Source organism: Crinia signifera, chromosome 11 (assembly GCF_055691185.1).
Source record: "Crinia signifera chromosome 11, ASM5569118v1, whole genome shotgun sequence".
NCBI classification, from domain to species: Eukaryota; Metazoa; Chordata; class Amphibia; order Anura; family Myobatrachidae; genus Crinia; species Crinia signifera.
In genome coordinates this window covers 10,571,683-10,588,156 of record NC_139227.1, presented here as the reverse complement: position 1 = coordinate 10,588,156, position 16,474 = coordinate 10,571,683, and the positions used below count along the sequence as shown (strand labels likewise).

At 41.4% G+C, this 16,474-nt stretch overlaps 1 protein-coding gene across 1 annotated transcript in view; it reads right to left on the bottom strand.

Annotated features, from left to right (window-relative positions):
* CDH11 (cadherin 11) overlaps positions 1-16,474 on the bottom strand; it is a 131,079-nt gene that overhangs the window by 42,968 nt on the left and 71,637 nt on the right. The window contains exon 2 of the mRNA XM_083164122.1: positions 9,396-9,778. Coding sequence (XP_083020248.1) covers positions 9,396-9,623 — 228 coding nt within the window. The 5' untranslated portion in view covers positions 9,624-9,778. The remainder of the gene's footprint in view (positions 1-9,395; positions 9,779-16,474) is intronic.

Here is a 16,474-nt window from a genome sequence, read left to right as displayed (position 1 = left end):
CCTCAGTGCTGTGAGGCAGTAATGCTAACCATTACACCATCCGTGCTGCCCCGTATATATAACACATGGTGGGGATAGAACCCATGACCTCAGTGCTGTGAGGCAGTAATGCCAACCATTACACCATCCATACTGCCCCGATAAGGTAGATAAGGTACACATTTACAATACAGGATCCACAGAATTTATCTTTACAATAACTGAAATAAGAAATAAATCAGGGCCCAGGTAACAATTAGCACCACAATTCTCACTACACAATGCAGCTGAGCTGTAAGGAAGTAAAAGTGTAATTGATGTACTACTAGGGGTGGGCCACTGTGGAGATGCAAGAGGAGATGCTGGTATGGATGGTCACTAAGTAAGAGAGCTGTAATTGAAGCGTAATAGATGCAGATGCAGGTTTTGTTGAAGGGGAGCATGGGGCAGGAATATAAGCTGTGTGTTACCAACACAAACTCTGACATCTCTTTTTAAAAGGAGTGTGCAGAACCACAAAGTGCAATGCAACAAACTTCTTGTAAGATTCATTATTGTGATTATGTATAAAGTCCCTTATTAATGCAGCATGGTCTGCCCAGCCACACAAACAAATCATTGTCCCTTTTGAAGCAGAAAAAACAAGGACAGTAGCACACACAAAAATGCATTTTTGCTGGTTTGTATTTGTAATTAAAAAGAATTCATCAATCACCTGTCTAAAGTTTCCAGACTTTCCTTCAAAACATAGTAAATCATGTGATGGATGAAATGACATTCCAACAAGAACATTTAACTGCATGCAAATTTTATTTTGCTTATAATAGAATTTATATCCAAAATAAGAATTTACTGGCAAGAACAATTTTGCTAATAAACATTTTTACTGATACCCAGCTGAGAATAAGCACCCACACAATGAGAATTCAGAGGTAAAGCAGTGTAGAATGTATGAACAACGTATAAACCGTTCGGTACTTGTTTCCTAGCACGACGCCCAATATTTCCATCTTATGGCATCTTATGTGATCACATCGCATGCCGTATAGCCGCATACAATGCATGCAATGATATAAGATTTGTTATTGTACAACCACCCTGATGGGTCCTTACAACGTTAAATGGCCCCCCATACTCAAAGCCACCCCCACGATCAACGCCAACCCAAAGCGTGGCGATCGCAGCGAGCCCGCGAGGGGCGGCGGTACGCGTCCTCAGACCTTGTCATACTCCCACTATTCACGTCGGTGTGGAGTTGATTTTAGATAGTGTGGCGAGTGCAGCGAGCCCAAAGCGTGGCGAGCACGGCGAGCCCCGCAAAGGGACACGTAATACGAGCCCGAAACACGGCGAGCGAAGCGAGCCCTGTGAGGGGACGCGGGCTCGCTGCGATCGCCACGCTTTGGGTTGGCGTTGATCGTGGGGGTGGTGTTGAGTATGGGGGGCCATTTAACATTTTAAAGACCCATCAGGGTGGTTGTACAATCAAAAATCGTATACGATCGCATCCTATGCCATACAATGGCAATATTTTGATGCAATATTTTATTGTACAACCTCGCGTTGCATCGCATACCATCGTATACGATATTTAGTGTTATGGTATGCGATGCGATGGGCGCCGTGCTAGGAAACAAGTACCAACTGTTCAATTGATGTTCTCCATCCTGGAGTAGGATCGAGCGGGGGATTGTATTGTTTAATGTGGCACAATGATTGGCACATGCACTTTTTCATGAATGGAACTGAATGCCCCAAAATGCATCTCTTGACCTAGGGCTTGACTTGGAGAAAGTGAGGCATACAGAACATAAACTTCTGATCCAACATCAGTGTTATACTAAACTTACACACTACATTATTTATTGGGTACATGGACATATCTGACTACTTATGGAGCAGGGACATGGCTGCATAGAGATGCTATAGGCAAGGGCTAATGTAGGGTACACACCAGAACGATTAGGGCTCAATCCCTTCAATCTGGATCCAATTCCTACCAATTGGATGTAGATTGTATGTAGATTGGGCATGTTTTTGCATGTTTAGATCCGATTCCAATCCGATGCGCGTCCCCGCTGTCGTTTGGTCGTTTTACAGATCCTACCCTGCTGCAGGTAGGATCTATAAAAGACCCATTCAACAAGATACAGACTCAGATCGGATTGGGATCGGATCGGATGCAGATCGTTAGCAGATCGTGTGCTACAACAGATCGCGCGACCATCGCACAATCGGCTAACGATCTGCTAATAATCAGGATCGTTATGGAGTGTAACAGGCATATGTCACAGTTGGTTAGATCAGTAACATGGATCATTATAACACAATTGTCTAATTAGTAGCGGATACGGTAGATATGACATATCAAAGTAGACTTCTATATATGGCTAACATTATCTTGGTTGAGTTGCCAAGACAAAAGTTGCCTAAATATTATACATAAATAAATCAAGGACAACACAAAATATTTTGTGCAACATCATAACTCCCAATGGTACCAGTTTTGGCAGGACAGTGATGATTTTCAGACTCTATCCACTGGTCTCAGTGTCCCTCATTGGAGGGCAGTGGTGATGTATGGGAGAGGGATGGGGGCGGGGGGTTGGGAGGCTTCATCTCAATTGCTATTCTGCTTAGAATTCACCCAACATGCCAAAAATGGAGGATGTGGTTCACCAAAAGAGCATTTTCCAGTTAGCCACGCCTCCAGTTGAGAAACTACTCCCCTTAATGATCCCAATATTTATTATCTATAGCAGCGGTTCTCAAACTGTGGGTCCTGACCCCAAAGTGGGTCCCGACCTTCTCAGCATGGGGTCACTCCATGTTGCTGACCATCAGGCTGATGACTTTTCTAATCTCAGTCAGTGATTCAAGGAGTCTGAAAAATCTGTTGAATTGTCTGTTATTTAGGACTCCTCCCATCACTCTGTGCCTCCGCAATGCTGCCATGTATGTGCTGTCTGCTGACTACACATGTGATGTGAGGACCTTCTGCAGTAACTTGCTGGGGTCCTGTCATTATTTTTTATTGTCTGCTGGGGTCCCAGACCAAATAGTTTGAGGACAACATTTTCATCTCCAGGATGGGGCAGGTGAGATAAGTCATACACTGTAACTAGAGGAAAGGCAATATAGTTAAGAGCAATTTAAATAATTGGACATTTTCAAACCCACCATTGGACACGTGAGAGAGTTTATCCTCGCTCCTTTTAGGCGATCAGTGATGCTTAACCTGGCAAATTTAGGATGTATTTAGTGAAATTGTTGGACGTTAATGTGATGTGTAGTTTTACACTGTGAGCCCTCTTTTTCCAACACCTATGCTGTACCATTACAAATTTACACTACCATTCAAAAGCTTGGGGTCACCCAGACAATTTTGTGTATTTACATGTAAACTGACTTTTATATATCAAATCAGTTGCAAAATGAATAGAACATAGTCATTGGCAAGGTTAGAAATAATTGGTGAAATGTAATAGGATGAGAGAATCAGAAAGTGAGAGATTTGGTAAGGAATCTCCAGTTTTTTATAACCCCTTACCGCACGCAGCCTGTTTTTGCCTTCCTGACAGAGCCCTTTTTTTCAAATCTGACATGTATCACTTTATGTGGGGATAACTTTTTATTGCTTTTACTTATCCCAGTGATTTTGAGATTGTTTTCTCGTGACACATTGTACTTTAAGTTAGTGGTAAATTTTGGTCGATACAGTCTGTGTTTATTTGTGAAAAATACCAAAATGTCGTAAAAAAATGGAAAATTTTGCGATTTGCAAAATGTAAAATTTTCTGCTTGTGAGACAAATAATCATACCACTCAAAATAGTTAATAACTAATAAAGAACAAATGTGTATTTAATGTTACAATCATTATTTCAACCTCCTTTTAATTTTTTTGGACACTAGGGGGCAGCAGAGACAAAATTATACACAGAACACAGAAAACGCTGCAATTGGCTGTTCACATTTGAACAGCCAATCACAGCGATCGCCGATGGGGGGGGGGGGCATCGCTGCCCCCCCTGGGCAATGAGGGAAGATACTTTAAATGCATGACGTACATTTATGCCATGCGTCGGGAAGTACATCCCGACCGTGACGTAAATGTACGTCAAATGTCGGGAAGGGGTTAAAGAGGCAATCATTTACACTGCAGAATCAAACTGGTTTTGCAGTGTAAATGATTGCTGCTCTAAAAAAAAAAAAAAAAAACTGGAGATTCCTTTCCAAATCTCTCACTTTCTGATTCTCTCACCCTATTAAATTTCACCCAGGGTTTTTTTCTTTGCCACTCTGCCTAGAAGGCCACCATCCCGGAGTTGCATCTTCACTGGTTTTTAGCTAGTACCATTTCATTAAGCTGCCAGTTGAGGATCTGTGAGACTCTAGTTTACTTTTATTCTTGTTCAGTTGTGCAAGGGCAGCTCAAACTTTTCTTTCTACTCTGGTTAGAGCCTGTTTGTGCTGTTCTCTGAAGGGAGGAGTACACAACATTGTAGGAAATGTTCAATTTCTTGCCAACTTCTCGCATCGAATAGCCTTCATTTCAAAGAACAAGAATAGACTGTCAAGTTTCACATGACATTTCTCTTTTTCTGGCCATTTTGAGAGTATAATCAAATCCACAAATGTGATGCTCCAGATACTAAACTAGCTCAAATGAAGGCCAGCTTTATGGCTTCTCTAACGATCAAACCCATTTTCATCTCTGCTAACATAATTGCACAAGGGTTTTCAAGGGTATTCTAGTCATCCATTGGTCTTCTAACGCAATTAGCAAATACAATGTACCATTAGAATACTATATGATGGGAGCTGGAAATGGTCCTCTATACACCTATGTAGGTACTCCTTTAAAAACCAGACCTTTGCAGCTAGTATAGTCATTTCCGACATTGACAATGTACTGTATACAGTGTTTTTATGATTAATTCAATGTTATCTTCATTGAAAAAAACAGTGCTTTTCTTTCAAAAATAAGGACATTTCGAAGTGACTCCAAACTTTTGAGCGGTAATGTATAGTTACTTGAGCTCAAAACTGTGTCTCAGTCTGTCTGTCCAAGATAAACTTTAGCAGTATTGCAGTGCTTTTGTAAATTAGGTCTTGATGCTGGAGACATTTTGAGAGCTATTAATATTGACAACTTCATCCTTCCTAAATTAACTAAGTAGAAGTAATAGAAACATTTTATTGATTCCCGTTAATTATTGCCAACTACGTGAAAAGCATGCAAACACACTTTTGGCTTGTTTCTGAAAATGGCAGCAACTTCGACTGACACTGATAAGTGGATTAGCCGCTTCCCTTACCAAAAGTTAGCAGGTTAAATGCTATACATTTAGATGGCTGATGGTTTATTATCTGAAAATTGTGAGACTGAATAATAAACTATATGCAGGGCTATTTTTCAGCAGGCTCCAACAGGAACTGAGGCCCCTATTCTAGTTCACTCTTTCTGACAAAATATTTCTTAGATGGACAAAACCATGTGCACTGCAGGTGAGGCAGGTGTAAAACCCCACCCAAATGTAATTATCTCTGCACAAGTAACACCTGCCTCACCTGCAGTGCACATGGTTTTGTCCATCTAAAAAATATTTTGTCAGAAAGAGTGAACTAGAAAAAGGGCCTCAGTTCCTGCTGGAGCCTGCTGAAAAATAGCCCTGACTATATGTATATATATATATATATATATATATATATATATATATATATATATATATATATATATATATATATATATATATATATATACACAGTGCTATTTTTCAGCAGGAACCAGCAGGAACTCAGTTCCCGAACCTCTAATTAAATATGACATCATCAGGAACTGAAAATGTTCTTTTTATAAGATAAGTTTTATTTTAAAGTCACCTGTGAGTGCCTTTATTTCTAAATACAATATATACATCTATCTCTCCCTCCCACTCTCTATTATATATGTTTTTTTATTTTTATTTAATTGATCCACCCGCAGACCTGGAGTTCCTGAACCTATTTTTCCAGAAAAATAGTACTGTATATATATACTGTGGACATATTTCCTTCTGAGGACTTTTGCGCTGGGTATCTTGTTTTCTTCATATATATATATATATACACACATCTTGCACCGGGAGAGTCCCAGAGAGGAGATCATCATCAGCACCTTGGGGGGAAGGGGGGGCTGATCTAGACGATATCTAGCCCCACACCCCCAGTACTGCAAATACTGATATTAGCGGGTCTCCGAGGAGGAAGCGGTGCAAATATGGCGTGAATTGCATCATTTTAGGCCCGCCCCCTCACTGAAAAGCCACAGACCATGATGTTTAAATGTCGACGATGAGGAAAGAGGTAAGAAAATGCACATACTGTAAAAATATGTTTTCCTTAGAGACCATGTAAAGTAAGATGTATTATTCACAAACATAGCTTTAAACTTAATGTGGAGAGACCCCACTGGGACAGACTTTGAAGTGAACATGCCGGCTCAATTGGAGAATTTAATAAGCTTTAGTTTTTAAGTATTGCAAAAAAAGTTTGACTACAAGCATCTGTAGAACCGCATCAGTGTAGCAGTAGGAAGCGCGCTAGGACCAAGGTAAGTTGGTCATAGTGCGTTTCGTGCTGCTACACTGATGTGGTTCTCCAGATGCATGTAGTCAAACTTTTTTGCATATATAGTATATAAGTATTCCATATTAGTATAGAAGTAATCGTATTTAATGAAATCATGTCTTACCTCTCTCACATCGCACCTTGGACCCTGGTTATTGCCAAATGGTGATGTATGGACCTGGGTCAAGTTGTGGTGTGAAAAAACCACAAGCTACAGTATAACCCAGCTCAACTAACCCAGCTATTCATCCCTGGTTATAAGAAGTGTTAAACATGGGTCACTCTCTGTATAATGGGTGAACCGGGTTTAATGTCAAAGAGGTATCTGTTCAACATTGAAACGAGATGTTAAAATCAACAGGTTGCAAATCAACATTTGTACACAAAATGGCTGCCTCCACAAGTGGTGCACTTTAAGATACCAGTAAACAAACAAGCTTTACATCTGCACTCATAAGGCTAAAGTGAAGTTGCCCATAACAACCAAATACCACTCATACTGTAGAAGCATATATGTAATGTTCTATGCAATATATGTGCTGTGTGCCTTGCCTCTGGGATCAGCAGCAATGTGAGCCTCCTCAGCCACCTCTGCATCGGGGATGCAGTGTTTAGCATCGCTTCTCCTGTAACTCCACCCCCAGACTCCCATTGGCTAGTTCAACAGGCGTTTGGAGACAGGATCATAGAGGAAAGAAAAGTTCTATGCTGTGCCCCGGTGCAGCGCTGATTACCGCGGTAAGACAACATATAAAGTGAATACAACAGCACATCATGTATTTTTATATGTATTAACCACCTCCCCATCTCTGCAGACTTTACAGGAAAACATACAGTACACAACTAATAAACAAATTGGGTAAAATATGAGCCAGATATATTGTTTCTGTTAACCCTAGTGGAAATGGGAACTTGGGTTAATAAAAGGGCTTGCCCTGCAAAACATAACTATGCAGAGACACCCTACTGAATACTATGATGTTCTACGGTATATTGTGGCCTCCAATTATTTCCAAACTGCTACACAGTGACAGTGATACAGAGAGACATTCAATGAACATAAGGAACAATAAGTATATCAAATTCAAAATATGAATTGTATACATGACAGATGAGTATTGGACATGGAGAAGGCAACATCAGTATAATACAACATGTTTATACATCTTCATTATCATCATAATTACTGTTACATTTGTCTTGCCATTTATCAAGGTTGTTGTGTTCTCCTGGTATCAGACTGACAGTATAGTGAAAGCAAAATAACATCACTAATCCGATGTGTAAAAACAGTGATTCTGTAGTGACACCTGGAGGTTCGAAGACGGTATTACACTATTATAAAAATAACTATGGCCCTTATTCTGATCGGTGCGGCCGGATCCGAATATGCGGCCAGCACCGTGCGTCCTAAACCCCGCCTTCCATACGGATCGCCAACTCCGTCCGTACACGGTAAGAAGCTGTCCGAACGGACCGCACGTGTATTTCTCATGAATACACCTCCTCCATCTCAGGGAACCTCCCCCATCATTCGATGGTCGCAGACCATCGAATGCAGGACCGAGTGGCCAGGCAGCTCCCGCAACCTCAGACCACATGGGCATTTCTCCATGCAAAAGCAGGGATCTGGGCGGGCAGCTGACATCCGGCAATGTCATATGTCCGCCCCCTACACGTGCGTCACGGCCGCATTACCATACGTACGTCCAGCGTTTGCATGGGAACGCCCATGAAACGCGGGGTGTAAACATATGATAATGAGCCCAAACAGCCCTTCACACCCCTCTCCACCCCCTGTTCGTAGTGTACACATTTCATGTGGAATGTGGCCGTGCGTCCCGCTCGCACATGCGCAGAGATGCCTCTGCACATGCGCAGACACAAAACATCGGCGGCACAAACGCACGCGGATATTACCGCACCAACCAGAATAAGGGCCTAAGTGAGGATGAGCTCATCATTTCAAATATTTGTTTCAAACTGATCTATGGGAGTTTCATTCCATTTAAAAACATACAGTATATGCCAATGCAAATATGTTTTATGTTATTTCTGTAATTTCATGTCAAGTAAAGTGCATTAATAACACATTTAATGCATTACAAATAGCAAACACATAAAAAAGAATGCATTTTAAAAATGAAAAAAGGTATAAAAAAGCCCATTCAGAACGTCAATTTTTCAGTAGTGTTTAAAACATATAAGCAAAAACCACATTTGGCTAATAGTTAACCATTACTGCCTAACAGTATTATGGTATTTGGTTAAATTCACATCAAGGCCTCCTCTGTGTGGAGTTTGTATTTCCTCTCTATGCCTGTGTGAATTTCCTCCGGGAGCTCCGGTTTCCTTCAGTAATCCAAAATATTACTGGAAAGTTAATTGTAAAAAAAAAAAAAATGAACCCTATTGTAGAGATGTGTATGTAGACTGTAAACTAAGTAAAATAAATCAAACATCTGACTGCTTGTATTCACTTTTATATAGTCCCTCAATTTAGGGTTACCACCTTCCATCCGGGATTACTCAGAACAGTCTGACATTAAAGACCAGAGTCCGGAGGTGTGGGGTTCTCTGACTATACAATGTCCAGGAATAGAAGCTGCCAATTCCTGGACATTGCATAATCCAGGAACACCATCCCTCCGTACTCCAGTCTTAATTACTGGACTGCCCGGAGTAATCCCGGACAGGTGGTAACCCTACCCAATTGTACTCATCGCCCAATAATTGGCCATTCACATCACAACTTTCAAGTCCAGACAATCCCAGAATGCTTTGCAAACATATCAAGGTTCTTACCCGTCCAACAAGCACAGGATCCGGTCCAGTATATTCCTCTATTACGAAAAATTGATTCCAAACCCATCCCCTCTTGGACCTATGTAAGACTTGTCCTTCTTTGCCCTTTTCGTGATGTCCATGAAATGATTGCCGTAGTTTACTGCCTCTCCTTGTTGTTGTGACGTGACTACAGTATGCGATGCCCAGGCAGAGAAGAATACCATGTAAACATAAGTACTTCTTCATTTTTGGTAATGTTAATTCAACAGTCCTTGATCCCTATTCCAAGCCAATTCAAGAGCGTGTGAAACCACAGTCTAGTAGGAATTCCGATTTGTAAATGTCGTCCCATAGATTATACCCATAACGAACTTCTTCTTTACGATTATCCTTGCTTGATCCTGAATGAAAGAGAAAAGCCATATAAATATTTTTTGCAGTCACAAAATACTGACAAGGCGAGGAATGTGCTCGGAAAGAGCAATACTTGTAGTACATTTTATGGCCACAGCTCGTATACAGTGTTTTTGCCAACAGAAAATATATGAGTAGAATACCACCGATGGAAACTTTGTGTTAGCACCAGTTAATTTTATTTACAACACTTTATGTTTGCAATATCACATAAGCCACTGAGGGCCAGATGTATCAAGCTTCAAAATATTATACATTGGAGAGTGATAAACAACCAGCCAATCAGCTCCTTGCTGTCATTTTCAAACCCAGCCTGTAACATGACAGTTAGTAGCTGATTGGCTGGTTGTTTATCACACTCCACTTTATCACTTTATTAATCTTGATACATCTGACCCTTAATGCTAACCTGTTGTCTAACTTTCACCCGGATCTCTACCATCTCGTTCACTGACGGTCACTGAAGAGTGAAGGGAATAGGTAACAGATATAGGGCCAGATTCTCTAAACTTCAAAAGTGATAAAACGGAGAGTGATAAAAAGCCAGCCAATCAGGTCCTACCTGCCATGTCACAGACTGTGTTTGAAAAATGTCAGTCAGAAGCTAATTGACTGGTTGTTTATCACTCTCCATTTTATCACTTTTGAAGCTTAGAGAATCTGGTCCATATATATTGTAGTTTATGAAGAATTACAATCCTCCTCTCCACTTTTGTAATGGAAGTATGGAAGAATAATGAAAAAAAAAAAAAAAATTCTCCCTGGAACAAGCAATCAGCTTAAATCAAATTAGAACAATATCCGTCTTATTTATTTTTAAAAGAACAATACAGACAGCAAACTCCCACTCTGCATGTGCACAGGTAGACTTCTTCGTAAAGGGACCAGTAAGCCCTACTGATTTTAAGAACTCTACAGGTGGAGCAACCTGTAGCATATACCTTAGGGGTAGCCAACCCTAGTCCTCGAGAGCTACCAACAGTGCATGTTTTGCAGGTCTCCTCACAGAATCACAAGTGAGCTAATCAGCTCCATCTGTGTATCTTTTAAAATGTGTCAGTGATTAATGAGTGCAGCTGTGCAGCAGCTAGGTTGTCTGGAAAATGTGAACTGTTGGTAGCTCTCGAGGGCTAGGGTTGGCTACCACTGGGTCCTCAAACTGCGGCCCTCCAGATGTTGTGAAACTACAAATCCCAGCATGCCTTGCTGCAGTTTTGCTATAAGGGAGTGTTAAAACTGTGGCAGGCATGCTGGGATTTGTAGTTTCACAACATCTGGAGGGCCGCAGTTTGAGGACTTAGACTATGTACACAACACCAGACCATAGACTGTGGGGTTGTGTACATAAAGTAGACAATCATATTGTCTACCAGGCAAATTTGTTTATTTGCATTATCCTGAATTATCCTGTAGACTTACGTTATAAAACAACAGTTTCCAATACATGGATATAAAGCTAAACATTTCTTTATTTAAGATTAATATGCAGTAGTACAGAACTACAAGGGAGCAGCCTTGCCCTCTGATATGGGCAGAGACGTCTACCCATCCTCCCCGGGTGTGGATCATTTTATCGACCACACTTAGGTCAACCCCGTTGGGTCGACATGCAACTAGGTCGACAGGGTTCTAGGTCGACATGGTTGAAGGTCGACATGGGACAATGATGACAAGGGTTAAGGCCGACATAGCTTTAGGTCGACATGGGTTAGGTCGCGAGGTCGACATGAGTTTTTTCACTGGTTTTTGACCCGAATGTTGACACAGTCGACATGGACACAGTTGGAAGTCAACCGCAGCCCCTCGCTGCGCTTGGTATACTATTTTATTCTCCCACCACGCCCTAGTGGATGGTAGGGCACATGTCGGCTCAAAAAAAGTGAAGAAACCCATGACGACCTCGCGACCTGTTGACCTAACCCATGCCGACATAACGATATGTCGACCTTGTCCCATGTCGACCTTGTCCCATGTCGACCTAGACACCTGTCGGCCTTCAACCATGTCGACCTAGAACCCTGTTGACCTAGTTGCATGTCGACCCAACAGTGTCGACCTAATGACTTTCGACCTAAGTGTGGTTGATAATACGACCGTATACCCCATCCCCCAGGCTCATACTGTAGGTGGTTGCTCTTCTCTCAATACAGCGAACAGAGGCTTCATCTTAGAGGCAGATTTGCGCTATGGGGTCTTGCAGTGCCCTCTTCTTTCACTGAATGAACAGATTATTATTATCTTTTATTGATAATGTGCCACAAAGGTTCCACAGCGCTAAAGGTAAAGATACAAATGACAACTAATACAGGCAGTACTGTATATGCAGGCGCAGAGATATTGAGCAGTTGCCATAATTGTGTAGAGAATACAAAGGGGAGAGGGACCAGTTTGTATGAGTTTACAATCTATAGGTAATATGGGTGGACACCAGGGGAGGCTTCAGAGGAGGCGCCGCAGCAGAGTTAACAAATCTAATCAAATAGGGGAGCCACACCCACTGCCACCAATTGCCATTCCAAATTGACTCACTAGCAGTGGGTGTGGCTTCCCTATTTGAATTTTGGACTGTGACCCCCCCCCCCCCTGTATCACTGGTGGACACTATGGGTCATAAGGGCAACATCTTGTGACATACAGTATATTTGATTGATGCTGAAGATACCCTTTACCATGAGGAAAATACCACAGTGAGGGCATTTTCTATAAACAATGATTTTCCGCCAGGAATAACCCTTTAAAGGCGTCCGGCAGGCTCTTGTTGTTGTGATGTGTTTTATGATTAGACACTTCTCCGGGGAAACTGTCATATCTGCAAACATTCCCCCTCTTTTGTTTGTACATCAAATAAACCTCGTGTGAAGCTTCATTAACAATACAATATATGAAAGCATCTCCATAAACCAGGCAGTTACATTTAATGCAGACGCTAATGGGCTGAGTGTTAAGGCTCAGACATGCGGAGTGCCAATAAGAGGGTCAGTTTCATGCACAGATCCCAATCCTTTCTTACTGGCGTTAATGTAGTGAACGAACAACCATCGCACGGAACTTATTGTGAACAAATAAGAGTGCGGTATAAATAAATCTCTCCTCTGTAACAAAGAAACACGAGTTTCAGGATTGTAACATCTATATATATAAAAGGCTAACTACTCTTCACCTCTATGAGGTGAAGTACTGCCAGTGACGGCTAGAGACCACTCAACGGACCAAATTACTCCTCTGTGTTATAAAAGATGTCGTAACAGAAAGTGAAAGCAATTTATGCAGGGACACTGCTCCGTTTTAAAATTGCCGGATATGGAGATAGGGAGCTGGAAAGACATAGATTGGAGGTAGGAGCGTACTTGTCTGCTTTCGAGCACTAGTTTCATGGAGATTATAGTTGGTAGTAGAATTGTGCACACGCCCCATTGAGGGGGCGTGTCATGCTCCACCCACAGGGCGTGTCTAGTTCCATATATGGATAAATTGTGATAAGAGATTGTGAACGTGGCACCTAGAAGCATGGGTGTGTACTGCTACATCTGAGAGGAATCTTTTAAAATGACTTATATCCAAATGTAGATGAGCCCCAAAGCAGTTAGTAAGAGATACTGTACTTGGTAAAGTGCTGGGAAAGTTAATCACAAAAGTTACCTTAGGGCATTTACACTGGTAACGGAATCCGTTTCTTTACCGCGATAAACTCTATTTATTATACAGCTACACTGATGTGGACAAATCCATCGGCGAAATGACCACTGGTGCATCAGGAGCAGTGCACTGGGGTACCTGAGGAGCCCACTGCTGCTTCTGTCACCCTCTTCCTGTCACCCAATGTTTTTGCCTGTCACAATCTTCCTCCCCTGTCCTTCCCTGTTGCCCTCTGCCTCTCCCTGTCACCCACTGCCATGTTGCGTATAGTTGACTTGGATTATATTTTTGCACCTGGGCTCACCACCGACAAGTTCCAGCCCTGGACTTTTAAAGTCAGTGGCGGAATCACCATTAATAAGACACGTTGCTATGCGTGTGCACAAAATGAATACATCCAGCTTCTAGAATCAATACTAGAGTTCAACAATTTTAAGGCAGGCTTCAGCCATCGTGAGACTCAGGAGGGGTAAGTACAATTATGTGGGTGCAGGGTCACCCATTATAGATATAACATTGCTGGAGACTCATTGATCCACTACTGCTGAGCATCCAAACATTACACCTCCCATCCCATGCATGATCCCTCTACAAGTATAAGTGTTCTTGCCCTCAATAGTTTTTGGAGAACTCTATGGCAGGCTATTTTTTTTATATCACTCCACAACACACTTTTAAATTCATCGTACTTTACAGACACATATTACGGGATCAGTGTCCTTGAAAAAGCACATTAAATTCACCATATTAAACAAAGTCTCTGAAGAGGAGAGCACCCTCTAAATGCACATAAAATCACCATATTTAGCAAAGGCGTCTTTTCAAGAGCGGCATATCAAAATAACCATGGACTGCGTCCACCATTTACAATGATGATCTAATTGTCTATAGAGTGAGTAACTAGTTTAAAGCTTTCATTACAGTTTCCGAGTAATATTAACAAAGAAAGAAAATGTTTCATCTAAGCCCAATATAGAAGGAAAAGATCACAAGACATCTTTCTGCTACTGAATAATTTATATTTCAGCAGAACATAACCGTAGCTCTCGCATGGCTTCTATGTTCAGTAAACCAATGAAATATACGGTATTCTCTCAATTTGTGCTGTGTTGTTGAAAGCTAATTGATGGTTGGTAGATACCAGATGTGTAGATTTGCAATGGTACTGAATAAATTCTACTCTTTCACAAAGTAATACATTAGTAAAGTTTAATTTTAAATGTTTCTTTTCCGAGCCGATTCTTTATGACAATGTTTGTTCAATGCTCTTCTTAGATAATGCTTATTAGTTCTGTATTTCATAGGAAACGGAAATATTTTTGTTGTATTAATATTTAAATACCATAATAAAGATGGCAATTAAACTTTTGTCTCCTAATGGGGAGGGGAATTTTTTAAAGAGCATTACAACCAATCATATCAGTTTAGTGCTGCACATTAAGGTCAAATAGCTGACTGGTTGTTATGGGTGTGGTGTGGCGCTCCGACAGGGGGGATCCCGACGGTCAATATCCCAACATCGGATATTCGACAGGGCGGTGAGCGCAAAGAAGCCCCTTGCGGGCTCGGTGGCTCGCTAAACTCGTCACAGGTTCTGTTCTCCCTCTATGGGGGTCGTGGACCCCCACAAGGGAGAATAGCCCCTGTGAGTTGGGATGCCCCCTGTCGGAGCACTGGCAGTCGGGAATCCGATGTCAGTATCCCCCCTGTCAGAGCTTCATCTGGCACCCGGTTGTTTTAAGGTTGCATTCAGGATTCTAAAAGTGGCCATACACTACTTCGAGAAGTTTTGGCAGTGTATAGCCATCTGATCCCCCTTGAACCTTCCAGGACCTTAGCGGGTGGCAGTATCGCACGCGATACATCGCATGTAGTTTGTCTGCATGTGATGTATCATATGCAACCCCGTTCCCTGCTGATGGGAGGGAGTCCAAGGTGGAGGTCGGAAGTGCAGGCAGGTCCACGAGACTGCACTTCGGATTGGGTGGGATGTTAGACACATGTGATTTGGGCCAATTTTACCTGATTTCTAGACCTGATCTAGTGTGTATGGGGCTTTTGGGGTCCTTGAACACAAGTTTAATAACCTCCTGTGTAGAGGTACATTTTAATTCTAGGGTGGAGGCCTTAGCATGCTTTTATTTTAGATTAGAGATGTGCAGGCTCTGATTTACTCTGATTTACTCTAATTTCAAAGCAGGATCTTATTGGCTATCAACTGTCAACAACTGTCATGTGATTTGGGATAGCCAATAAGATCCTGCTTTGAAATCAGAGTAAATCAGAGTAAATCAGAACCTGCACATCTCTATTTTAGATGGCTCAAGATAACTGTTTGGGAATCCACGCACACAGACACAATTTTGAACAGGCCCTGCTGATGTCCCAGATCCTCATTAATGAGGTCAGCAATGAAAAAAACAGATATAACGATGTAGAAAAGTACTAATTGCCTAAATTACAATCAAAATGGACATGTTTTATCATCCAAATTTTAAAGCAGATATGTTCTTTGACAACTCATATCTGCTTATTACATTTTAGTCAATAAGGAACTATGAATATAAGCCTGAGGCGGTGTAAATTATTATAAATAAATCTCTATTTCTTTGTATTTGCTGCTAGTTTTTAATGTTTTTGAGGGATTTCAATTTCTAAGTGGTTTCTAGACTGCTCTTCTCCTCAGCGGTTGCCTGTTAATTGCCAGAAATTGTCTAATAAAGGAAGAACAAACGACATTTTAGGTGGGAAAGTTAAATTAAACAAACACTTTAATGTACTTGTTTGTCTTGCAGAAAACAGCTTTGTTCAATGATGGTTAAGAAGCTGATATACTGAAATGTAATATAAATGAATCAGAAAATCAAACGTGTGAGGCGTTGAGAAGACAATGAGAAGAGTAATATAACAAAAAGCAAGTCATCGTATCTTTTATGTAGAAATGTCAATACCGGAAATTGCCAAACTTGGCCATCGAGGCACCTTAACAGTCCAATTAAGCCACCTGTGCTAAAGCATGGTTACAAATATCTTAAAAACCTGGACTG